Below are 25,840 nucleotides of genomic sequence, written 5' to 3'. Positions count from 1 at the left end.
GCCTATAATGAATTATAGTAGATTATGACTTGGGATTTAACCATTTATAAAAAAACACCAGTCCAAGAGGAGAAAGAACAATTGCCAAAGAAAATTACTCAACGTATGTCAATATTACAGTTTTGTCAACTCCAAATTTCAAAATCATTTAAATTATCTACATTTCACTGCATTTCAAAGAATATTCCAATGAAGAGGAAAAAGATGAACATCATAGTTACAGATAAGTTACATTTGCAATAATGGCACCTTGAAGATATATGCTTATGTGAATATATACATTGCTTTTCTGTGATTCATAAGTAGATTTTTCCAGATGTTGAAAAGAGGAAAGCGAGCAGAAACAGATCAGTGAACACCAGAAGAGAAGAGATGGCAGTAGGTGGGCTGAAGGATGTCAAAGGGCCATGCATAAGAAAGACTCCAACTCATTCACTTCTGGAGAGATGCTGGACATACCACTTTGTGTGCTCTAACAAAAGGTTATCCAAAACAACAAAACACAGATCTGGTTGGCAGTGTTCCCATGACATGATAATACTCTTCCACGTCCTGCTAAGTAGCTTTTTTAGGTAGAATCCTTCTATGGTGTTCTAGCAATACCATACAGCCACTTTATCAGTTTAAAAATATTGTTGGCATATCTCATGCAAAACATACATAAGACAAGGGAATGCTGACTGGCAGATGCACACTGTATACCTCAGAGTGCTTTTCATTCCAAGTCATATTATAAACTTTGTGATTTAAAGAAAAAATAAAAAAAATCTTCAAATACTTCAGACCAAAAATAAGGCTTTCCCAAATTAAAGTGAGCTACTTCCCAAATATGTACAAAAGACTAGTAAAAAGAAAATTACAGCCTTTTCCATAGAAAAGGCAAGGACAGGGGGAGCACTAGAGGACAAACACTATTTTCATCTTACTGAAAAAAGATGTTAAGCCTCAATATCAGGCACCACAGGGCTTGGTTTTAATTAAAGATTTATCTGGAGATGTCTGTGCCTGCAAAGAGTCTCTTCACTTCAATGTCTGTGCCTACAAAGAGTCATTTCACCTACTTCAATACAATAACCTCAAACAATACAAAAACATTCAAGGGACCGATGCTCTGATGTGTTAAACATTTGCAGGTTTTATGTATTTCAAGCAAGTGCACATTAGCAGAGCATGGTGGACATTAGAAAGTCTGATGAATGCCCTTGAACACTACGAAAAGGCAGATAGAGAATTTTTTAGGAAATGTTGTTTAAGACTTTTGGTATTTTTTGCAAGGTAAATAGTAAATCACAAGCAGTGAAGATCTCGAAGTTGGCATTTTTTCTTAACTTACTCAACACTTCATTCTAACACTTGCTGTTAGCCACTTGAATCAATTGACTCAGAGGGAAGAGTGCCACCTACTGAATCAGCAACAGTTTACCGTGCTTCCAGAGCTGGAAGCAAATTAAAATGCATAGCAGCATTCACTTCTGTAAAAGAAAATCATTCCAGAGTCCATATTCCAATTACAAAATCTATAGTTGGAGAAAAGTTACAGTGGTTAGGGTTTGGTAAACCTTCATTAAAAATAAACAGAAGAGCAGAATTTGATGCATGTAAGACTTTAAGCATGGGCAGGCAGAGCTCATAAGAGAAAGCTGACATCATGGGACCACTGTGATCAGAAAGCATGAAGCCATTCTCTCATCCTACTGAGCAACTGCTGATGCAGTTTGCATTTCAAAGGACTCAAAAAGGACATTTTGTGACCTGTGCACAAGACAGCAGACTCCACCTTCCCGCGTTCAGTCACATTTCTTAAAATTTAATACTTGACATATAGGTTTATACATGTAAATACTACTTAGCACATAAAGCCAAACTTTCATTACACTGTTCTGCCCCTCTAGATCAGTAGAAACAGCTTAAAAAGCACAAGTTGCAACTCTCAGTTTTACACATAATCCCTTATGCAGAACAAAATTTTTTGAGCTGAAGGGTATTTGAATAGTCCACAGTTCACACAATAACACCATTATGGTAACCAATAGCCTCATTAATTCTATATTAATACTAATCTCAAAATAAGAAAAATACACAAAACTGTCAGTAGCTAAGGAAAAGCACATAGCTAAACATGTTACAAAACTCTTATTTACAATTACACGATTCATCTTCTGAGTACTTCCACATCAAAACAGAAATTAATTCAATTGCCACTTACCAAGTACGAGAAATATCCACCAAAGCCAGTACTGTCCATTGAAATATCCAGTAAAATAATCTGAAAACTGAAATTCATACATGAGGCTTAGCTGCAGTAAGATAGATGACTAAGACATATGTAATGCACCATGCAAATAGAGAAAGCATGGAGGAAAAAGCAAGTTAAAATAAAAGTAATGAATCCTACTAAAATGCAAACCTAGCCTATGCACTGCAGTTTAATACACAAATAAAACGCTTCTGTTGTCAGTTTGCTTTCAGCAAAGTAATTAAAAATCTCTAAAAAAATACATGTGTACCCATTAAAATATATATATATATGAAAAACACCCTTGTATTACTCGCCAGTAATGTGATGTTTTTTATTATAATGAATTACCACTTGTCAATTTTCCCTTTTTCCCTCCAGTGCCTGCCATCCCAAACACATTACAACAGCCTGCTGCTTTAGATATTAACACGAAAAGCCACATTAGTTTAATCTTATCAGACAGGGATGTTCTGCTGACCCCACAAAAGAAGAGCTTTTGACCTTCTGTATACCCCCTACTGTTAATCGCTGCCACGAATACCAGCCCCATAAAGACCCCCAACTCATTAAAGTCTTTTCATTTTCAAACCAGCATTCAGTTCCCAGCAGTGAGCTGAACACAACTAAATGAACCTTGAAGTGCCATTTCAACTGTTCCTGCGAGTGACCATGGCAGACAGTTTTGTCCTCCCTGTGAAGTGGGAGGCAGCTGGAGGGCAGGGTGTGATCATACTGGAGACAGGTATCTGTGCCTTTACCAGACTCCAGACTTCATGCTTCACTGATAAAAAGGCTAATCAAATGTCTCCAAAACCCACACAAAAAGTAGAAATGGGGAGATGAGTGAAGAGTTGCCAGAAGGAGTAAAATAACCTACTTAGCAGCTCTGTACGCTTTTCCATGCACTTCTACCCTGCTATCATTCATTATGTTTACTGCATCCTGACTTTTGTGTTTAGTGTTTCCCATTTGCCCTTTGTAGGACATTTCAGTATATCAACCAAAAAGTAACGAGGTGGGGGAGAAGTAACCCTAAACAAACAAAAGAACCCCCCAAAAACAACAAAACAAAAACCCCAACAAAAGAAAAAACAACCAAACAAAAGATACTGGGCCACATATGCAACCAGATGACAATCTAAGACATTTTAAAAACTCTAGGAAAAGCTGGCTTTTTTCTTCAATTAATCCACATGTTATCTTCTGAATAAAGCCAGATCACGTGAATTCTTTGAGAGTTTAATCTTATATATTCTATTTATTTCTATCATCAAAGAAAAAAAATAGCAAGAAACAGAGTAGCTAAGTTGAACTAAAGAGTTGGTATTTATATTATCCTTATATAAATACTCAGTTCCTAGGATTTTGACAACACATGGAAATTGATCCCATCTCACTTGCTAGTCAGTATTTTCAATTCTCTAAACATTATATGTGGGTGCATATAAATATATATCTATATATACACACACACAAACACATCAATATACTTTTCCAACAGTTACAAGTTAACTTGATTGGAAAGAAGATTTACTAAAACCAAATACTTGCCCATGTGCATGACTCTCCTCTCCTACTCTCCTTGAGCAGAATCAGTCATGGCTGCAGAATTTCCCCTATAGGAAAATTGTGCTTTTGTTCCCCCTGCTCTTCCTTCTCCCAAGTAAAAACTGATACAGATCAACCATATGTGAATTCAGGCTGCTTAGACACTAAAAAGTTTTGTTCTAATGACCCTGAGTGAAAAAGGGTGACACAAGTTTTTGGAAGATCTTGAAAGAAAGGAACAGAATCTTTGGTGCACACAGGCCTGCTGGTGTGTCACCATTACAATGACTGTCAACACACACCTCAGGAGCTTTCTGCTCTTGTCTCTAGGAAGGGAGACAGCAGGGGAACATGATGATCTTCATTACAAAAAAACCCACCCCTGAGGTACTGGAATTGGCCAGCCCTAATATTTTTGAATTAGTAATGGATTACATACAATAATTTAATTATAGTCTAGAACACAGTAATTCTACAAGGAAGTTTAGCATATATTAATTTTTATATTTGTTTTGAGCACATTTTTCAGCAGAGAGGAATAATACAATTGACATAATGAACAAGTTCTGCCCTCTGTTTAGTATGCCTTAAGGGAAGCTGAAAATATCCCAAATGAATATGTAGTTGAAAAATTTATGTCTTTTCTCTCCATTAAGATAAATTCCATCTCAGCCCCTGAATTCCAACAAATACACCAGAATCACACCTGGTCCAGCACCATTCCCCTGCTCTGAATGAGCAAAAAGAAAACTTAAAAAAAAACAAAAACAAAACAAAACAACAACAAACAAAAAAAAAAAAAAAAAAAAAAAAAAAAAAAAAAAAAACCCCTAAGAAGGATGAAGTACATGTCCAGGAAGCACTATGCAATTTTTCTACAGTTTTTTTCTTTACTATTGTGCTAAGACTATATCAAGTTACTAATACTCACACAGGAAAAAAAAAAATTTAAAATGTCATTGATGGCAGAATATGAAAGATATTTAAGTTATCCAAGATCTTTTTCTTCATTAAAGGGAATGGAATTTTAAATGTTGTGTCCCACAGATAAGCAGAATTCAAGTTCAGAAAGCAGCATTATATTTCATCTAGCATCCACTCAGCTAAGTAACTTGCATGGAAAAGTATCTAGGTTTGCAGTGAAAACATCAAGAATGAAGCATTTAAGATTGTAAAAATGTGACTAAATTTATAATTAAGTTGGACTTGATCCCATATGTATCTTACAAGGAATAAAACAATTAAATACAGAGAGGAAATGCATTTTTATATTCCCTTCCCAACAGGCCAAGACATCTTATATACAGGACACTATAATATCAGTGATATTTTAGGTACTTGCTCCACTTCTTCTGTAGAGTTTTAAATACTTGTGCAAGGAATTAATTATTCTGCATTTATTTTAGAGAAAGTGTAAACATCAAATGTTATGTCAGGTTAAAAAAGAAAAAAATACTGGTTTTCAATTCCCTTATTGCATCCTTGAATAAATTATTATGTATTTGCTCTACAGAGTCTGCACAGTGTGAATCAAGAAACATACCCGTACAATGAGAATCCATTTGATCAGGGAGAGACCAAATCCACAGATTGCACCATACCTTCCAGCTATGGTATTTGTTATACAGAAGGATAAACAAAATCCAATCCAGTTGAAAATAAATGCCACTATAAAATAAAAGAAACAGTAGCTTCTGTTAATCTGTATAGCTAAGCAAACAGACTTAACAGTAATTTCACTTTTCAACTAAGGACATGCTTACACAGTCAGTTAATTCCCTTCCGGTAATTCAGGCTTTCAGAGATTGACTTTGAACCCAGACATTCCCCATGGTATAGTCATTTAATGACAAAGCAAATGGTAAACAGGCTGGAACCTACTAATTTACACAAGAGAAAATGCCAACATAAAAGAAAGTATTACACTGCAATAGACACCTAACCAGATTATACTGGACATGAAAAGTAAATCCACAAAAAGGACTATAACACACAAGATTTGGATTAAATAAAAGAAGAAGAACCCTTGCTAAACTTTTACAACTAAAAAAATAGTTATATGCACATATACATGCATGTATCAAAGCTGCATATTCAGCTTTATCCAGTTTGGGTCTTACAGAATAAAAGTATCACTCTTGCTCCAAAAACTTAGTGTAGAAATGAAGGCAAGTTGAGAAGCTGATGTTTCATGGGTCTCTTTTAGATCTGTATTAATGCCTTTTCTTTTAGCTCCATATTCATGACCCACAAGAAGCCTTGGAAGCTTTACACAGAAGTTAAAAAAAACAATGAACAAAAAAGGACATTAAGCATAACTATTGCTATTGCTTCAATTAACACTTTCACACAACCCCCAGTTCAACAACTTAGTTTCATATCTGCATATGTACTTGGCCATCAGCATCATCATCTGTATTAACTTCAGGTTGCATGCATTACATCAGAGTGGGAGAATTCACAATTAGGGGAATGGGCCATCTTGGGAATCTGTGAGGGCATCCAAAAAGAAAACCATCAAACAGAAGAGCTGGAGGAACTGGTAGAAGAAGGCAACTTGAGAATTCTAGAGAGGACATGACAGCGGAAAATTGGAAACATTAGCAAACTCCACAGCAAACACAAGAATCACAGAGGAGGGAAAGAAGAATGGAAGAAGGCTAGAGGGGAACAAAACCCCTGCCTACAAATCCTTAATGTTTAAAATCCAAAACTTTGGTACATAAAATTCAGACACTAAATCAACAGGGAAAAAGAAAGTCTGTCTCTTCAGTTAAAGTTTGAACATACAACTAGGAACAGAAAATTGCTTGATAGTTTTCTTCAATTAAAGTATTTTGAAGTACTATCTATAAAAACCAACTATACTTTAAAACCTTCCTACAACTCTCCCAATAATCCACATGAAGATGCAATGATATGCTCACAAATGAAAAATTAATCTGTAAAACTGCAGTAGAATTTCATGAACTTCAAAGAAACTGAATTTCCAAGAGAAAGTTTTAGAAGGCTTCACATCAAAATAGTCATTTTAGTACAAGTGAGAAAACATCTTGCATTGGTCAGAGACATGAGTAACAGATGGTGGCAACAAGAATTCTTACTTTTATACAAATTACTAATCTAAAAGGACCCCAAAAAACAAAATCCAAAAAACCACCACAACTTTGAACAGATGCTGATCCAAACTGGCACGAGCAGAGGAAACAAAACCAATCCAACTCCCACTAAAAAAGAATCCTACAGAATAGCACTGTGACTTCCCTATTTTAAGCAAGCTCTCCAAACCCACCATCTTTTAACAGTAATCAATTTCAAAAGCTCCTTATTCAATGCATTCTCTGCTCCTGTCTCAGCATAAGAGCACATTGCTCTTTCTCCCCACTACTCAAGCTACAAAGAATCACTTTGATCATGGTTAGGTATACCTAAAGACAGGTATCTTAAAAAGGTCACAGGATTCACATGTTTCTAATGGTTTATGAGGACTAGAGGAATTCTCAGAATATGTACAATTTTAATAGATTTTTTTTTATTACCTCATTCATTTGAAAATGCATTATAAAAATTAGAGATTTTCCAGTCATAAATAAAGGAGGGGAAAAATTAGTTTTTATAATTAAAGGGGAACACTGACAATTTCACCCTACTTTCAACTTGAACTAAAGAAATATTCAAAATAGAATCCACTGTCACTGCATATGTATTTGATGGATATTTAACATCAAGGTGTTTGCCCAACTCTTGAAAGAAAAGGCATCAGCATGTTCCAGTCTTGTTCACAGTAAGGGTTTTTTCCTCTCTAATCAGTCTGCTGTTCCATTAAGTTACATATAAGCAGCTAATCCAAACAATAGACATAAACGTCCTAAGAGTTGTAAACTATCCAAGTTCATACATTCCAATAAAACTGAAGTAAGTACAGAAGAAAAATCTCATTATTTAAGTTTTTGTCTGTAACCATTTGCTAGAAAACTTGTACAGTAAGGACCTAATAAAAAAAATCTGTGTCTTCAGCAGCACAAGAAACATGTTACTTCCACCTCTCTAAAACTCAGGCAATGTACTAGGGAAATTCTCCCAACACTGCCTTGGTGCTCCATCATTTCAACAAACTTAAGAAGGGCAACAATAATGTCTACATATTTTCCATCTTGCCCATTACTTCTCTCTTACATGCCACGTCCTATTACTACTTTGAAAATCATTCTCCTTGTATCAATCTGGTTACAAAATACAATATTTGCTTTCAGAAATGCATCTCCAGCTTCTGAGCAGACTACAATTCTGCCAATTGCTTTTCTCTACATCAAGATCAGCCTCATTTGCCTATCTGTATATCTTTTTCCATCATGTGCATCCGTGTGTATCTTCTGTCAGCCATGCAAGCTCTGAGCTTTACAGCTTACACTGCATCTGGTAAGAGTTACTGCAGCTTATTTCAGTATAACTCTTGCCTCAACTTATTATTGAAACAAAAGTCTTTGGTAATTTTCATCCCTGTGTTGCCATAGAGAAGCCAAAGCACAAGCTCCCAATCAAGCTGAGGGAGAAAACAGACCAGTGAGGGGAGTGACCAGTAAAATGAATTACATATTAATTTCTCCACAATTACCAACTTCTTTCTCTATCTACTAGAGACAACTAAGTCATTATACAAGTTCCTTGCTGTAACAAATGCTATCCTCCAATATTTTCCTGCACCCACTCACTTTGTGAAATGTAAATGACACTGCTCAGCTGTTCAAGAGATGACTTCATCCTTCACACCACATCAGCTTCCATGACATTCCTGCACAGACAATGTACCTGCTGTGACACTTATAAACATTCTTTCATAAGGAAAGCCATTGCTAAAACTGAGGGGGAAAATTCTGGTGAGAGCTGCTAAAACCACATCATGATTCTAACTAAAAAAGAATTCTTAACTTCTGCTTGCCCATCTTCTTCATGAAGCCAAGTTCTGTGTGGTTCCCGTAGATCTCCACTGCAAATCAAACCACTGTTCAACAGGAATTGTTTTCTAGCTCAAAAGTCATTACATGCCTACTTGAACCCAACTTTCAATTATTGTCAACTTTCCATTAACAAATTTATGACATTTAGATGAACGTCATGCTGACTGTATCGGCTTCATGATTTCAGTATCTACTTTTAATACTCTAGCACCATTCAGAAGTGGGACTGATAAAAGTAAGGTTTTTGAATTTTATAATTCCTGAGGTGATGACAAGAGGACAATGTCTATATAAATGTAATTCACATAAGAAGAACATAAACATTAGCATTCTCCTCATGACAACAAAACTCATTATAAACCATAAGAAACTAGCTTTTGGGAGGAGGAGGGTTGGACAAAAGGTCTTTTTTAATAAAGAGTGTTCATGATACAAAGCAGTCCCTACATTTATGCTGTATTTCTCCTTAAAGTTTTCAGCAAATAATACCAGTCAAAATATGAAGTACATGACTTTTGAGTTGCACGTATTAAAATACATCAGATGAAACAATAATGACAAGCACATTACATTGTGATTTTTCCTCAGATGCTCCAGCACTTCACCTGCTGATCCTTTTTACTTAGCTTTCCACAACTACACTTTAAGTTTATAAGTTTATAAGTACCATGAAAAGGAAGCCTTATGTTCCAAATTTTAGCCATGGCTCAAACCTGTAAAAAGATTAAAATAGCAACTGAATATACAAAAAGCAATTAATGCTCAGTTATAGTCTTTATTCCACAATTTGTTTGTTTGTTTACTTACTATTTTAACATACAGCAAACACCAAAGAGCTTATTGCTTTATATCTGGCCTAGATTTACTAAGCATACTGTAATAATAAATAATCCTCACCAGGTCTTTACACCACTAGGAATTGCTCGTCCCACTCCTGCATAGAATTTGTTCAATTCTTTAACTGGGATACATATCTTTGCTCCATCCTGAAGGTTCATTTACAGACTGATGATGATCACTAGAAGTGTTGGCTGTAAGCTTCCCCAAAAAACTGATTTTTTTTCTTAGTGATTAATGTTCAGAAACATTCCTCAGCAATTTATTCCTACTCATTACTCTTGCTGCTATGTTTTTCTTACTAGCCAACCTAGAAGCTTCTTCATTCCAGTTGTTTTGTATTAGATATAATGCATACAGAAAAACTATGTAAGTCAAATTTTTTCTACAGTAAGAAAGAAGTTAGGTGATTGTGTATGAAGGTCAGTGAGCCTCCCCTAATAACCAGAGAGAAATAAGAACTCAAAACAGTTCCTCTATCTCCCAACATTTAAAATTTTAATGAAGTAACTTCTCCTCAGCTTCTCTTGCATGACTAAGAGAAACCTGCATAACATTTGTGATAGAGACAGACAAGTCAGGTTTCCTAAAGTTACACAGAGGAAGCCTTCCATGGGAAATTCAACCATGCTTACCACTACTCAGGAAGCATTCACCAGGAGACTCTGCTCTCCCTGAGCTTGTGCTACAACTCTGCCATCCAGCTAGGACCCCCTTGAAACCCCCAAAATAGGTTTAACTGTGTGCAGTTTATTGACTGTTTGAGGAACTTAACAATTTTGAAAACTGTATCAATATTAGTTTACAAAATTTTGGTACAGTTATTTTCTGTTCCGATACACTATCTAGGACACCATGTACTTTTACATTGCCCTGTAAAACAAGATTTTATTGATGTGTGTTGTATACAGTGCTTAAATAGCTTAGATGTTCAAAAAGGTCAGATTTCTGTACAAGCATTTAAGTTTTGGTTGTACTACTTAACACTTTTCTCCATTTTTATCTCCTTATTAACCTATCTTTTAACCTATGAATTCATTTTTTCTATGTTATAGGGACAACCCAAAATTCCTTTACATGGTTTCAAAGAATTCAGATAAGCTTCTCAACTCCTCTGGGGACCCACAGGAAAAAAGGTTGGTTCTAAAGCATTCCTTAAATATAAAGGAAAACCATATAAGCCTTTTAATGATGTCCAAAAATATTTCCTTCAGATAACATACCAGTATATGTTTATCAGGCATAATTCAAAAGACTTGCTCTACAGGCAGATTAAGCATGAAAAACCAAACCCTTTGTTCATGACAATTACTTGCTCTATCACAACTACACCTTGTTCAAAATGGAAAGATACAGCTCAGAAATTCCTCCCTTTTGTTGTGCATATAAAAAAAAATACTCTGAGAAACTCACCTACTAACTTTCTCTGACATTCTAGAAAATTTCTACTATGCTGTGTAAGGCACAGTTGACTTAAAAATACAAAATATATTTTTAAAAAATGAAGTGGTCTGATAGCAATTTTTTTTTTCATTTTGCCTTCATAGAAAAATGAATATATTCATACATATATTAATTTCCTGAACATTAGAGAGCAGATTCTTAGCTCACCAACAAAATCACAGACTAAGGGCAACACCAATTTCCTGAAACATGATTTTTTCCTTATATTAGAAATAAAATGGTTTGCTTTCCAAAGTCTTTCACCAAGTTTCTGAATCAAGCAAAAAAATACACCTCTTCGTGCAAAGGACTTCACTTCTTCAGTGTGCATTGCCTCACTCTGTTTAGCTCTGCTAAATAGTAACACTTTATAGCTTAGATGGGAAACAGGTCTGTAAACTGGCAAGCTCTAAGCTCCTAAAGGAACCAAAATCCCCCAAAAAACAGATCTGGCCACTAGATGGCCTCGAGATAGCAATTTTATGCAACACAGACAGCTACCACTAGATGGTGGCACATCACTAAGTGCAATATGCACTTTATTTTACTACACTTCACTAGAATAAAATGAAATCAAAGAAGCTAACTTACTGTTAAACTTAAAACAAAGCTATCTGCCTCCACTTCCATTTCCAAGATCTTCCAATGCTGTACTTGACAGTCAGGGAGGAAGTGGGAGAACACATCTGGAACAAGCCATTTGTTCACTCTCCTTTCACTAGAGAACAGTTCCTGATACAGTTCTCTTACGTTTTAACTATGGGAATTTATTTGAATATTTCTGTGATCTGCCACCTCTACTTGAAGATACCTTTAAAGATATCTCATTTTGGGAAAAAACCCAAAAGATAGCCTTGCTGCAAATTTCATTTTAATTGCTACTCTCCTAAATCTACATACATCAACTTTCTGGAGATTTTTATCTCCTTGTTGGACAAATGTGAATACATGATCCACATATAAAATATATACCCTCATTATGTTATGCTCATTTTTCATTTAATTCACCAATTTCCTAGTAGAAAAACTGCTAAAAGTAACATTAAAGGTATATTACTATTTATAACTGTGTTTTTGTGAACTCCTCATACTATGAACAAATACAGAAAGTAAAGTTTAGCAATTTCCCTATGCACCCAGTATCCATAATAACCAACACATTCCAATTAAACACACACTTGCTTAAATACCTTATAATGTGTAACCACTCATGTTATGCATTTCCTTCATAGGTAAACAAAGTTTTCAACAAAACAGTCTCAGAACAATCATGAAAAATTATGATCTACAGAGTATTTTTGTCCAATGTGTAAGAGCACTGCCTGTGCAGTCAGACTCAGCTAAATACCTATTTGCAGAGAAGGCTGCCAGTTTATCCAAGTACATACTTGCACTCGTGAAGGTGGACACAAGGGTCTGGGAATGCAATTTTGGGCATCTGCAACTTAAAGGACCTAAGACATTAAAACAAATAATTCCCTTGGCCTCCAAGTACAGTGCTAATGAAGGCCTGAAGCAGAATTTAAAGGGAAGAAGTTCACACAACAAAGGATCTAAATAGGTTGAATACAAACAGTTATAGAACATAGAAAAAGGAGAGGAAAATAAAGCAAAAAAGAAAGAGTCATTTCTCTTTGCTCCCAAGAATACACTCTTTCTATGCTCCAACTACAGAAAGAGGTCAGACTACAAAATTCAGTTTGCTACTCTATAAACATCTCTACAGATTTGCTTTGTGAGGCAGACACATATTTTTATCCCAAAATGCAAACACTGCATCATACACCAACATGAAAAACACCTTCTGTGAAAACATTGTAACCTGCATCTGCAACAGTTAAAGACATTGCAAAATATATTACACAAGAAAGAACTAGTACAAAACCTAGGTTGAAAGACAATGGAGACTATAGTGGATTATCAAACAGCTTTAATCCTAATGAATTCTCAGCAGAACAGATATATCCCCAACACCAAACTTCCACCCAGGTTGCTAAACACATTTATTTCAGAAAGGGAATAAAAGCCTCAGAAATTAGAGAGAAATAAGCAATTGGTAAAACTAACAGCTTCCTCATAGAAACAGCTTTTAGTTGCTAAATCTGGCTTTGCTTAATGCAGTACACAAGTTAAAAGGCATGCACAGTGTGCACACAGTACGTGACAAAGAGCTGCAGGAGGGCTGGTTGAAATCAGAGGTTACCTGAAGACAATGCATTTTTATATAACAGTGGTTAGTTTAACCTGAAAATGAGCATGGTTGGATTTGTTCCAAAAATCAACCCATGAGTGTTTATTTCACTACCCTAACATCAGTAACTTTTATTCAGCACATGGTTTCTCACAAATTTTTCCTAGTTAAAAGTCAATTGCCGGATTCTTGTGATCTGGCCCTTAGATCCAACTAGAAGACTATAGAATTTCCAGTGCTAGACCTTCAAGCATTTACTATGATTTTTCTTTGCCCCCTTATCTGTGACAGATGCCACCAAAAAAAAAAAAAAAAGGCAACATATTTGCTGTATCTGGAACAGGAAGTGTTTATAATTTGTGCAAAGGCAGAAAAATCTGATCATTACAGTACATTAATGCAATTTATCACAGCTCTCTTTTATATTCCATAGGAAAAAGGCACAATTAAGATATACCTCAGTAGGTCTGGGATACAAGATAACTTACTGAAAAATGCCAACATGAAGATGCCATCATTGCCCACTCTAAGCTGATCTGCATCACTGAAATCATCCCGTGGTGGATACTCTTCTTCCTGGATTTACAGGTTAGTGATAATTTAGTGAAAAGTTTAGAATAACTATCTAAAGGACAAAGTATTAATCATGTTTCTAAAGCTAGAAGAAAATTGACATTTCTGTAACATGTCCACACAAAGGAATTTAAAAAAAAAAAATTTATATCTATAAAACAAATCTTATTTGTTGCTAATATTGACAGAGCCCAAATTTTCTGTAAAAGTTTCTGTAGAAGATATGTACATACTGTCTATTCATCTTAAATGAAACGAGAACTATTTCAGATTAGTACTTTCACAATCAAAACCAACATAATTTTTTCTTATTGTAACTTCCTTGATACGTAGTCAAACTATTAAATATTTTTTTGAAAAGTCATCACACAATATGCACTATATTTTTCCTGCTGGAAAGGTCTTCTAATAATTTCCTTAATAAAAAGTAAGAGTTATAGAATAAGGTTAGTATCTTAAAATCAAGTGCTGATGCAACAGCACTGCACTAACCAATTTTATAACCCACAGCAAACACAAGCAAGGCAAAGAACACCTCCGGGGTCACTAGAGGGCGCGAGCACATTAGAAGTGTCTAAAAGGCTTCTAAACTCAAAAAGCACAGCACTTGAAGTCAAACAAAAGCAAACAGAAGTCAGTCAAGACCATCCAAAGATTTCTTCTATTGTGGCAAAATGCTGGACCTTAAAATACTGAAAGTGAGAGTTGCGTTGTTTCTCAGCACTCGATTTTCATCAGAACTTTGCAAATATTATATATGCAGTTCTATGCACAGGTAAAAAACATTGTTCCAGTTGTAGACTGGCAAACACAAAAGATTTCACAATGAATGACAGCACTTCCTAAAGATCCTGATGAAAAATAAAACCAATTCAACACCATTTTTACACTTGAATGAGTAACATCAAAACAATGCAGGATGACACAAGTTAAATAATGCTGTCAGTAACAGCAGTAAAATGGTCTAAACAGAAACACAAGTAACATTCTTATCCTAATTTTTCCTCCTATTACCATAATGTATTGGAACTGACATAAGAAATTACCTATAAAAACAAATGAAATCAAGAGAGATTGAGTGAAATTTACTTGGCTGTTTCGCCTACAAGCACTTGCTACAGAAATAATGTTTATGACTAAAAGGGTATTAAACAAGCACAGTGATCTAAAGCTCTGTCATATGTTCCCCTTTGTCAATAGAGCAAAATTATTTACCAGGGTATGGCAATGAAGTTAAAACTGTGCTCAAACAACTGCTGTACCAACTCAGAGCAGTCACCTTCACCCTTAGTAATACAGCTGTGAAATTCCAGCTGTGCTCTATATTTCAGATTAATTAACCATGACACTGTATCAGATAACTTACTTAAGAACACTGCTGTTAACATGGACAATTCCATTGTAAGCACAAAAAGCCAGTTAAGCAACAATCCTTAGGGACAATATTTCAACTCCACTCATTTCAGGTGTTCCCAAAAGGTCATCTTAAGTGACTAAGACAGCATTGGTTTGTTAAGCTCAACTTTGCTGCAGCTACAAGACTGATGGAGAAGGAGGGAAGGAAGGCCTGAAAAGGCATTAAAAAAAGGGCTGCATTTGACTGTGTATCTCCAAATTGTATGCTCTAAAACATTCTTTTTCAAGTCAGGCCAAAAAAAAAAAAAAAAAAAAAGGTACTTTCAATTTTAATTTCACATGGTCTACTAAACCCCATACATCATAGTTTTGGACTTTTTAAAAATTGTCTGCTAACTACTGTACTTCATACTGGCATTTCCAAAACAATCAGTGAATTATGCTCCATTTAAAAGTCACCTCAGAAAAAAGAAAATTCTGCTCAATGACAGGAACAAATTTAGCAGAGGCTTCTCTGAGGCTTACACTTGTAGAAAACACAGGTCAATAAATACAGCTCAGGAACATGAGAGCAGATATTTGCAAGAAGCACTGTTCTATTAAATGTGAACAATTATTAATTTATCACACTCCATGTCAAAAAGGAAGATGAAACCGAGTTCTCTCTACTGTCTCCAAAAAACAGCATACAAAACTAAGAAATTAAATGAGCCTATATCTACGTCATTTAGGATTATGAGGTTTTATGAGCAGTCCTGCAGACAGAAAACACTAACTAACCACTGCTCAAGTCCCACTAATACTGGCTGTCTTTCAGTGCTCTCATTTGATCTGGTTAGTGCTAATTGCCCTTTCTTCAAAATATAATTGTTTGCCATCATGCAGTGAGGAATAAAAATGGGCAATGAAGAACAATTGTCCTCTACACAAATGCTAAATTTAAACATATTTTCACAAAATACTTCTGTTAGATAATGACATTTTTATCAAGGAGATATATTTTATTTATATTTTTCTTTTGAATGAGAAGAATGCAACACAACATATGCAAATCTATAAGATACTAATGCTTTTTCAGTATTTCATTGATTTTTGACAAATTTAGCCAAATTAAGGAAGACAGACAGCATTTCTTGCTTCCTAAATAAGCTGACATTTCTAGGAACAAAAAACTTATTGCTCCTATGACCACAGAAACATCTGAACAGCAAATTATATTATCGACATAAATGGCATGTCACACAGAGTAATTTCTCTAAACAAAAGAACATCAAATGGTACACAGCATCTATTGAATCTTTTCAATCCCCATAAGCTACCGTGCTCTCTGTAGTATTCTGAAAGATGAGGATTGTCTTTTCTCCTCAATGTATTTTAGCTTTTTTTCAAACTGAAATCTAGCATGGCATACAGGGAGACAATCCCCTTATTCAAGAAAAGAACCACTAAACTGATACAACTCTACCCAATGCAGTGTTTACAGAGAAAAACTTCTGAGGAAAGGGTCAAATTACTTAATAAACCTCATAAATTATAACTTCAGCATACAAACCAATAGGGAGAAATTAATTGTGTGGGGAGAAAAAAGGCACAATTAACCCCAGAAGCATTTGTTTGCCAGCAGGAAAATTCATAGCAAAGTCTAAACTAGAGAGAACTATACCATACCTCTGGACGACTGAGGAATATTTCATCAAACAGACTCCTAGATTCCCTAAACTGGGCGTGCTAAGCATGTAAAAACAGAAAAACATAAGACAAATGCAACTGAAAAGCATTAAGTAAAAGCCATTCATTGCAACATATAAACAAAGTCATTAAAGGGTTAGCAGTATTTTTGTCCATTTAAATTGCCCTTTCAAAACCGACCTTGAGAATTTGAAAAGAAAAAGCCAGGACAACTAATGCTATCACTACTGATGACACAGGGTTAGTACAATTTCTTTGATAAAATGAGATATCTGGGAGCATTTGAAAAGAATACATGTTTATACACAATCTATTCCTGAAAGACAAGCTACCCAAAGAATTATAAAATTATTCAAAGTTTCAGTAAACGTTAAGTTTAGATTGTTCATATTAAGTTAACACAGGGCCTATGATGAAGTATTTAATACGATCACATTAAGGATCTTTTTAAGTGGCCTACATGATTTGGGGGAAAAAATACAAAAGCTGCTTAATAAGTGTGCTGCACTTCCATGTAATTTTCCTCTCTTTTGCCTAATGAGTAGATCTGAACCTTTGCTGCACACTTTGGAGTACATCATGAAAATGATCAGCTCCACACATTGCTCAAAGTAGCATAAGCATATTTAACTTTTTCTAACTGTTCACATTTTTGCTGTCAAGAGGCAATATATCCTTGTTTACAAGGAAGAAAGCAGAAGCTTAGAACACAGCAGAGTTCACATTTGTAAGAGCACTATTTTCATAAGGCTGAAAATAAAAAACTGAAAATAATTTGTCTGTTTTGTGAAGTGTGTAACATGCGGGTCAGATAATGCCTGCAGCTGTCACTTGTGAAAGTGAGAAAACAATGGAACTTTGCACTACTGTTACATAATTAAGTTACTTATCTGTTCTTCCATGGGTATTCAGAGCTAAATCCTTCCCCTAAGTATGGCAAACCACCACTCAAACTGTAACAAGAGCCTTCTTTCTTATGCCAGCCATCTGCCACATTAAGACAGTCTTATTACACAGTCTTAGTTTATCTCAGTGTTAAGTCCAGAGGTATTAAATAAGGTAGGGATTTTTTGGCAGCATCACATGGTAAGATAATTAAAATAGCAATAATTAAAACTGCACTGGCACAAAATTTTAATATCATCTACAAAACTGAAATTCAGCTTCAGCATTTCTTTTTTCCCAAATCCCAACTTTGCAACCTTAATGCTGTTTCTTTAATACAGCTTGTGTGTGTGAACACATTTGCTTAAAAAAAAAAAAAAGAAAAAACAGAGGCAAACTGAACAGAATTACTGTCAAACTTGAGCACTTCAGCAGTCAGTAAGAATGTGACTTTCAGATACACTTCCGATACTGACTCAGTACTGCCATAAGTCTAGAATCTTTTAGTCAATCTCTGCCTTGGAGGAATAATAGTGTGTTCCTACTGATTTTTCAAGTTAAATTCTTGTGGCATCAGCATGTAGTTCTTGAATTTCAAGCTCTCCTGTATGTTCTAGCAAAGCAGACTGTGAAAAAGTTTATTTCTCACTTAATTACTGTATCCAACTCTCTTGCCTCTTACCTCCAGCTTCCTTTTCTCTCCCTGGTCTTTTCTTACACACCAGCTTCAGTTCCTTTCCCAAGACTACACTTTGTCTCCTCCTGGGTTCCTTTCTCCACCAATCTCAGTTAATCCTTTTCCCTTCTGTTTCTCATTTACGTCTTTCTACTCTGTTCATACCACTGCTCTCCATTCATCCTTGCCTTTTCTTATTTTGACTTAGACCCATCCTCTTTGATCCCTGCTAGAGCCAGTTACTTCTCTGCTCAATCAAAACCAGACTTCTCTTCCCACAACATGTAAGGTTCAGAGGCTCAGCCAATGTCCTTCTTCCCTCCAGCCACCACTGAAGAGAGCTCAATCCAGTGGTTTTCCCTTTGCCTTCTAACTGGAGGCTAAGAATAATAAAACTGCTTTAGGGCACACCAAAATTGCTATTTCTCAGATCCAGTGTTTTCACCAAAAGCAGTCAAGAGCAGCCATAAGGTGCATTTACTTTTAGCTCTGTAATTCTATTCTGATATTGAATATTTGAGAATATTCTCTGGGAACAGCACATCTGAAGTCTCATCCCCTTCAGAGCTATGAGCAGCCTAAACTTTTTCATGCATTTACAAAATTTGAAGCTGTATGTATCAACTGAGGAAACTACTTTTTCAAAAATTTTTTTACTTTGACCAAAACCAGGCAGACTGTTCAAGGAAGGGAAGAAGATGTTTCTGTCACAGGGACCTGAACTTGCAAGAAAGAGCAAACAAAAGTTTAAAATGACAAGACGAAAAATACTTGTTCTGTTTTGGGGTTTTGCTTATTTGTTTGGCTTAGTTTATTCCGGAAATTGGCTGAACCTCAGGCTGAGTTCAAGGGAAATTGCTTGTACGCCTGAAATGTGCATCTCATAAGGGTCTAGATATAAGAACAAGAATCTTGTGTGAATTGCACACCTTGTCTGCAGTGTTACAAGTACTCTACAAGTCAAGGTTTATGTTGTTAATGCTCCAAATTTGTAATTACAGAATAAGGATTTGATTCAAACCAGTATTTCAGCAAAAGTTTTACTAATGTGAAAAGCAGTAAGGACAGACTACAAAGAATCCCTGCTCCTCTTAGAGCAGATAAAATGTGACAATGGAGATCATCCCCTCACTGCTAAAACTGACTGATTTGACTGGCAAGTCAAATCTCCATGGTTTCCTACTGAATTCAGTCAAACAGGTTTGTGTGACACTGTCACTGGTCATGTAACACAAACTCACTTTAACATGAGCTGTGCATACCTTAAAGTGAGTGCACTGTGAGCACTGTGCAGCAATCAAGAAAGGACCTGCCTCCTGCTGGGTGAGTAAAGGTTTTATCCAGTCACAAGCACACCACAGCTAGTAAGACTTTAAATGTCTATCAAGCATAATAACATTTGATCTCAAGGAGGAGATTTTTAGTGAAAGAAGAGGAAGCCTTTTTTAGGTATAGTATATTATGGTCAATGCTAACAAGCAGCAGAATTTCCACATTCCAAAACTTCAGAGAAAAGAAGAAGCTTGCTTACAAAACTAACATTTACCACTAACTGCAGCTACCCATCTTCTATTTCAAAGACTGTACTCTTCATAAGGTTAATTCTTACAAAACTAGAAACACTGAATATATGCCTATGAATTGTTTACCACAACTCATGTAGGGGCTTTAAGTACTTGGAACACTTCTTTGAGCTTCAGTATTTAAATTTCCATAGATCAAACAACAGGAATCTTTCCTTTTAAAAACCATCTAGACAATTTGGGGTCATGACCCTTCCAGACTGTTGAAATTCTCCCTTCCTCTCTAAAGGTCTTTGTAATTCTTTTGGTTTTATATCCAAAACAGCACACATTAGTGATAACTCTACAAAGTAACATTAGTAGTGGATATCTAATTAAAAGATGACCAAACACGGGATAAACTGCAAAAACAGTGCAAAATTTGGCTTTTAAAGCTGCTTAGACAGCTATGTCTTTCAAAAGACTGAATATCACGTGCTTTTTATAGTATTTACAACTAACTTGCATTATCTATATAAATGTAAACATCTAAGTATTTAAATCAGCCTGCCATTATTACAATAGTGGGTTATAATATGGGCCCAATTGTTATAAATAATTAGCCTAACACATTTCACAGAACTGAAATACAGCAGAAATGTGTCACTTACTCGCTGGGCAACTTCAGCTGCAGCAGCTGCCATGGCTGCAGCTTTGGCCTTCTCTGCTTCATCGTACGTAGGAAGAGAGGTAGCTACACTGTATGGAGGTGGTACAGGATAAAACTCATTGTGTGTGTCTGTTCAAAATAAAGAAGTTATTCATTTTTAAACCAGAAAGATGTCAAAAATATTAACTTTCACATGCACATAATTATACCTTTAAAGTATATTTTTTACAGGGGCTGAAACTGAATATACTTGCATTTTTAAGTTCTTATAAATATTTTTAAAAGAAAAACTTTTAACAGCTTGATGGTACTTTGAGCTGCTATCCAAGGCAAAAATCTTAACATGGTGGCAAGGAAACAACAAATTAATGAAGAAAAAAAAATCATATTTGGTTGGGTATATCCCCAGGCATTCCAACTAAATGCTTTTTATCCAATCATACAAAAGATATACACAAAAATCTTTAACAAAAAAAAGGTCATAGATATCAGTATCAATCTGTTACTTCACTCTGGTAATAGCCATGCTGTATTCTTATTAGTGTGACATTGTTGCCAACTCTAGTTGCTCTCTGAAAATCAAGATCTCAATTTCAACACATTCTTTTAAAAATTGTTCCTTCCATCAAAATGGACCATAGACATCATTCTTCTGCGTTGTAACAGTAAGACATTGCCATATAGAATAGAATCATTAACAATATTTATTAAAAGTACTTAAAATATGCCTTGAACTTCCTCCTACAGCCAGCAGTAGCTCATTAAAAGGCTGTTTACGTGGTAAAGATTTGTCAGCACAGGTCACATGGCAAACAGATTTGTCAGCACACCAACACAAGGATGTTATATATAGGGATAATTCCACACAGCTATGTATTATACTTGCAAACACTGTCTTAAAGAACAGGGACAGGAAACTGTTCTTTTAACAAACATTAAAAAATTAGGTTGGCAGTTACTCCTAAAATATTTGTTTGGCACATGGGAGACAAATCCATGTAACTTTACTTAAACAGGAACTTCAATGTTGCCTGTTGTTAACTCTCCCATATCCCAAGTCACAACCTCCTAAGAAAGGGAGCAGTGAATAAATGGATAAAGAGACTCATTACTTATTTTTCATGAGAAATTTTATCAAGAGCCTTTAAAGCAAAATAACCCTTTCCATGGCAATATTTTCACCAAACCATGTAACACACTAAAGAAGTCTGAGGAGTTTTTTATAAAGAGGCAATGAAAATTGCTAATGAGGTCTAATAATGAAGCGCTACTCAAGAATGTAGATTAAATGTGGAAATGAATAAGCAGATTTAAATAAAACCTATTTAACTAATTAATGAACATCCATTTAGCCTAGCAATTTGGAACAATCAGCATAATTTACAAGTGTGCTTCTTCTGGCCAAACCAAAGGGCTGCACATCAAAGGAAAGCTTTTTACTGCAATTGTGTGCACTGGGAAAAAAAAAAATACATGGCAACATCAGACCACTTTGAACCAAGAGCTGATTCATACACGCTCATCCCTGACAAGCTGCTATTTGAGAAAATACCTGAGGTTGCAGCTGCTTCCACAGCTATGCTACAGTAAGGAGGAGGGGAAGCGTCAGCCTCAGGTAAGGCTGCTGGCTGCGGCGGCTGCGGAGGCTCTGCAGACGTGGAGGGCTGCTCAGCCGCTGAAGACTCTGGGGGGTCATCCTCATTGTGGAGCTTAGGAGAAAAACACACACATTTCAGAGGCTTGCAGGGAATACTTCGCATGACAAACACACGCAGAGACATGTTCAAAGAAAGACAAGATTACTCTCATCAACAAAACAAATTATTTACAAAACACTTCAAGTAGTCCAGCTAAATTCTTTTAAGCAATCACCTAAACATTATCTTAACTGCCTTGCCTTATTTTGCCCCAGGAATGGTTTTCTTCTCAGGGATTTTCAGAGTCTTACAACTCTGGAGTTTTCCATGTTTACTATATAGCAAAATACTATTATATGAATATTTTAATACCATTATATTTTTGTTCTTATGTATAATCATAAAATGTATCAACCTATTTTAAAACTCATCAGGTGAGAAATACTATTGTTTATTGTATTTATCTAGAAGAAAAATAATTAAGACACATTTCTACTTCTGTAAATGGGACTTTCATTCTCTTGCATCTTGTCAAAGAGCTTCTCCATGCAAATTCTAAGACTTCTTAAAAAGTGCTTTTCTTTATACTCTGGAATCAATCCTTTCCCTACAAAACTTCAAAGTTGCTGGTTTGTTTTTTTTTTTTCCTTGATTAAAATATAGTTTTAAAGAGACATGTCCAGTAAAGCATATACAGAAATAAGAATTTGTATAAGGAAGAATGCTAATTAAAACTGTGGAATTCAGATCCAGCACCTAATATCTTTCCTTAGAGAAGGCATTTTTGATTATTTTAGCTAATTGATAGTTCTTAGAATGCATCAAGCAAAAGAAAGACTGCTAGAATTAAAAAGTAATGGTTCCCAATAGTATGAAATACAAGATAAGATGCCTAGAAGGCAACAACTTAAGCACCACATGTAAAACCCAGACCAAAAAAATAAGATTAAATTAAAAAGGATTCTATAACCTTAAATTGCTACTTTTTATAAATACCCTACAGCAAAATATTATTTCAGTAACAAATATTAAGTATATAACTACAATTATTTCCTATTAGGCAAAGTACAAACAGACTACTGGAAAAAGTGCCTTCTGAGAAGAAGGATAAATTTCTTAATAAGCAGCACAACACTCATACCTAAATTGTTTTAATATGCAGATAATATCAAAGTTCACAGAATGGTTGAGGCTGAAAGGGACCTCTGAACCCATCTAGTTCAACCTCTCTGCTCAAGGAGCAGGACCTACAGCTGGATGTATGAGACCACATCCAAACACCTTTTAAATACCTTCAAGGATAGAGACTACATGGGCTATGCAGAAAACCTGTATCATTGCTCAGTCACCTTCACATTACTAAAAATAAGGGAAAAAATGTTTTCTGATGCTCAGAGGTTACCTTTAATAGAAATTATAGGTGTTTTTGAGGGTTTCTGGGTCCTGAGCAATCAGGTCATTTAATGCCTAATCAGTGATCCAGACGTAGCAGCAACATAAGAAATATTTTTGGCCATTTCAAGTAGTTAAATCCAAAGAAAACAAATGCACTTCAAAATAACCTAATAGATTCTGGGATACAGAAAGCAAGTGAAAATACAAACCACTCAATTCTAAAAAGGTCAATCAGATCAGAAAAACCAAGCTGAGAGCTACAAACATTATGGTTCTAAATTAAATACAATAATTCACAAGAAAAATCTAGTATTGCAAGGGATATAGCCAAAACAAGCCCATTCTTAAATAAAACTAATTTGATTAACCAACTACTGGCACAGTTCTTGCACAAATGGCTACCCTCATTCAGGATGTGTGTGTAGTTCTGACTACCCCACCAAAACAACCTGGTCTTTGGGCAGAGGAAAAAGTAAAGCAAACTTGAATGGATCTCTGTTACTTCCATTCTTCCTCACCTGCCCTCCTCCTCTTCAATCACTACAACTTTTTTCCCTACCACACCACAGTAAATGCTGTCACTATTCTGAAGATACTGAGATCCACAAGCACGTCACTGACCAAAGAGCCTATTACTCATAAAAAAAAACAGAACAAAAAACTTTGCCATTCCCTAGAAATATAATTTTACGTCTTCAGCATGTTTTCTTGAAAGCTGTTTTACTCCAAATTATCTGTAATATGCTAACAGTGGAGTCATTTAGTAGATGATGGAGTTAACATGAAGATAGGACAAGAATATGTACATGAGACTTCTTGCCTTCAAAGACAAAGCTAATGAGTCAGTCAACAGTTATAGTAACTGCAATTAGGAAATGGAAAAATTCCATCCTAAGGGTTCCATACAATAGAGAGCTGTTATACCCTTTAGTGCCACTCAAAGTGCCTTTATTTTGTAAAACTTATATTTAGGAACTAAGTATTTCTATTTATCCTCTCTTCTATTATAGAGTCCTCCCAAATTCTAAAAAGCACCAAGGTTATCCTAACACAGCAACTTAAGGAAAAAATCTTCACCTCTTTTATTAAAAAAAAAAAAAAAAAAAAGCCAAGAAATAACAACAACCTCACAATAATTGGATTAAGTAGTTTGAGTGTTTACAGCTAAGATAATAAACACAAGTTGTTTCATGAACACAAATTAGTTTTTGTTAGCTCTTGTTCAAGTGTCCTGTGTCCTACCCTCTCCTCAAGGCAGTAACTTCAGCTCCTTTCGGAGGACTACTTCGCTGGGTTAAAACAAAACAAAACAAAACCCCTCAACTGCAGCAGAATTTGCCACAGTAAACTGGAAATTTTGCCCACATCAGCAGGGCATACAGCAGTGGTAATATCATTTTGTCTTGCAGCAACTCTGCCTTGTCTTCACAGAGCACTGACTCTCCTCTCTGGAGTCACCAGCTTGCTTGAAACCAGTAGGAATCTGACTACCTTTGAGCCTCCCCGTTCCCGTTTAATTTTGGCTTCTACTGGCGGTAAATTTAGAAGTTATTTTTGGAGACAGAGGAAGAAGAGGCCTGACACTCTTCATAGGCTTCATTGCCATAGAAACCAAGCTAAAAACATCCAGAAAGGAACAGAAAATATCTGTTTCAAGGCATTACTTATGCTATGTACTTAAATGTCACCTGAAGCAGCATTTAACATTGAAAGTATATAAATAGTACCCAAGACTTCCATTTTCCAATAGTAAGAATGTTTTACCTAATTTTTAATTAAAGTACTAAGGAGAAAGCACAGTTCATCATCTCAGCCCCTCCCAAGCCTCCAATGAACCAGTATTCAGTAGTAGGCAATATAGTTGCTTTTGTCAAGATTACGGTCAAAACAATTACCAAGATCTATTAAACCACAGACAACTCTAAATTAGTACCTTCCCCTATTCCCTCCCTCACATTCTGAAAGTGGGTGACACTGAAATATTTTTTCTTCATGTTTTAGTCTGTATTTGGGGTATTTGGCTGACTATATGGAACTTCACTATAAAAAGAAAAAGTGAGTACTTTGCTATTAGACACATTACTCAAACTGTTCATGCCAGTATTTCAAACCCTGCTTTTGCAGCCTTCAAACTATAGTACATTACAGGCTCATATTCTCAAAAAGTGTCTATGATAGGGCAGGTAAAATTCAAAGATCAATTGAGGAGCAATGGCTGTTCTGCCAACAATGACTCAGTCT

At 35.5% G+C, this 25,840-nt stretch overlaps 1 protein-coding gene across 2 annotated transcripts in view; it reads right to left on the bottom strand.

Moving 5' to 3' along the window:
• Window positions 1-25,840, bottom strand: part of NDFIP2 (Nedd4 family interacting protein 2) — a 44,401-nt gene that overhangs the window by 3,956 nt on the left and 14,605 nt on the right. Inside the window, exons 2-7 of one of the 2 annotated variants that reach the window (XM_056482327.1) lie at window positions 22,120-22,276; window positions 20,569-20,696; window positions 16,814-16,873; window positions 13,705-13,792; window positions 5,331-5,455; window positions 2,207-2,273 (exon numbers count right to left, since the gene is read on the bottom strand). In XM_056482327.1, the coding sequence (XP_056338302.1) occupies window positions 2,207-2,273; window positions 5,331-5,455; window positions 13,705-13,792; window positions 16,814-16,873; window positions 20,569-20,696; window positions 22,120-22,276 (625 nt within the window). The remainder of the gene's footprint in view (window positions 1-2,206; window positions 2,274-5,330; window positions 5,456-13,704; window positions 13,793-16,813; window positions 16,874-20,568; window positions 20,697-22,119; window positions 22,277-25,840) is intronic. The other variant, XM_056482334.1, reaches the window with a different exon arrangement.

This window comes from Oenanthe melanoleuca, chromosome 1 (assembly GCF_029582105.1).
Source record: "Oenanthe melanoleuca isolate GR-GAL-2019-014 chromosome 1, OMel1.0, whole genome shotgun sequence".
NCBI classification, from domain to species: domain Eukaryota; kingdom Metazoa; phylum Chordata; class Aves; order Passeriformes; family Muscicapidae; genus Oenanthe; species Oenanthe melanoleuca.
This window is presented reverse-complemented; position numbering and strand designations above follow the sequence as displayed.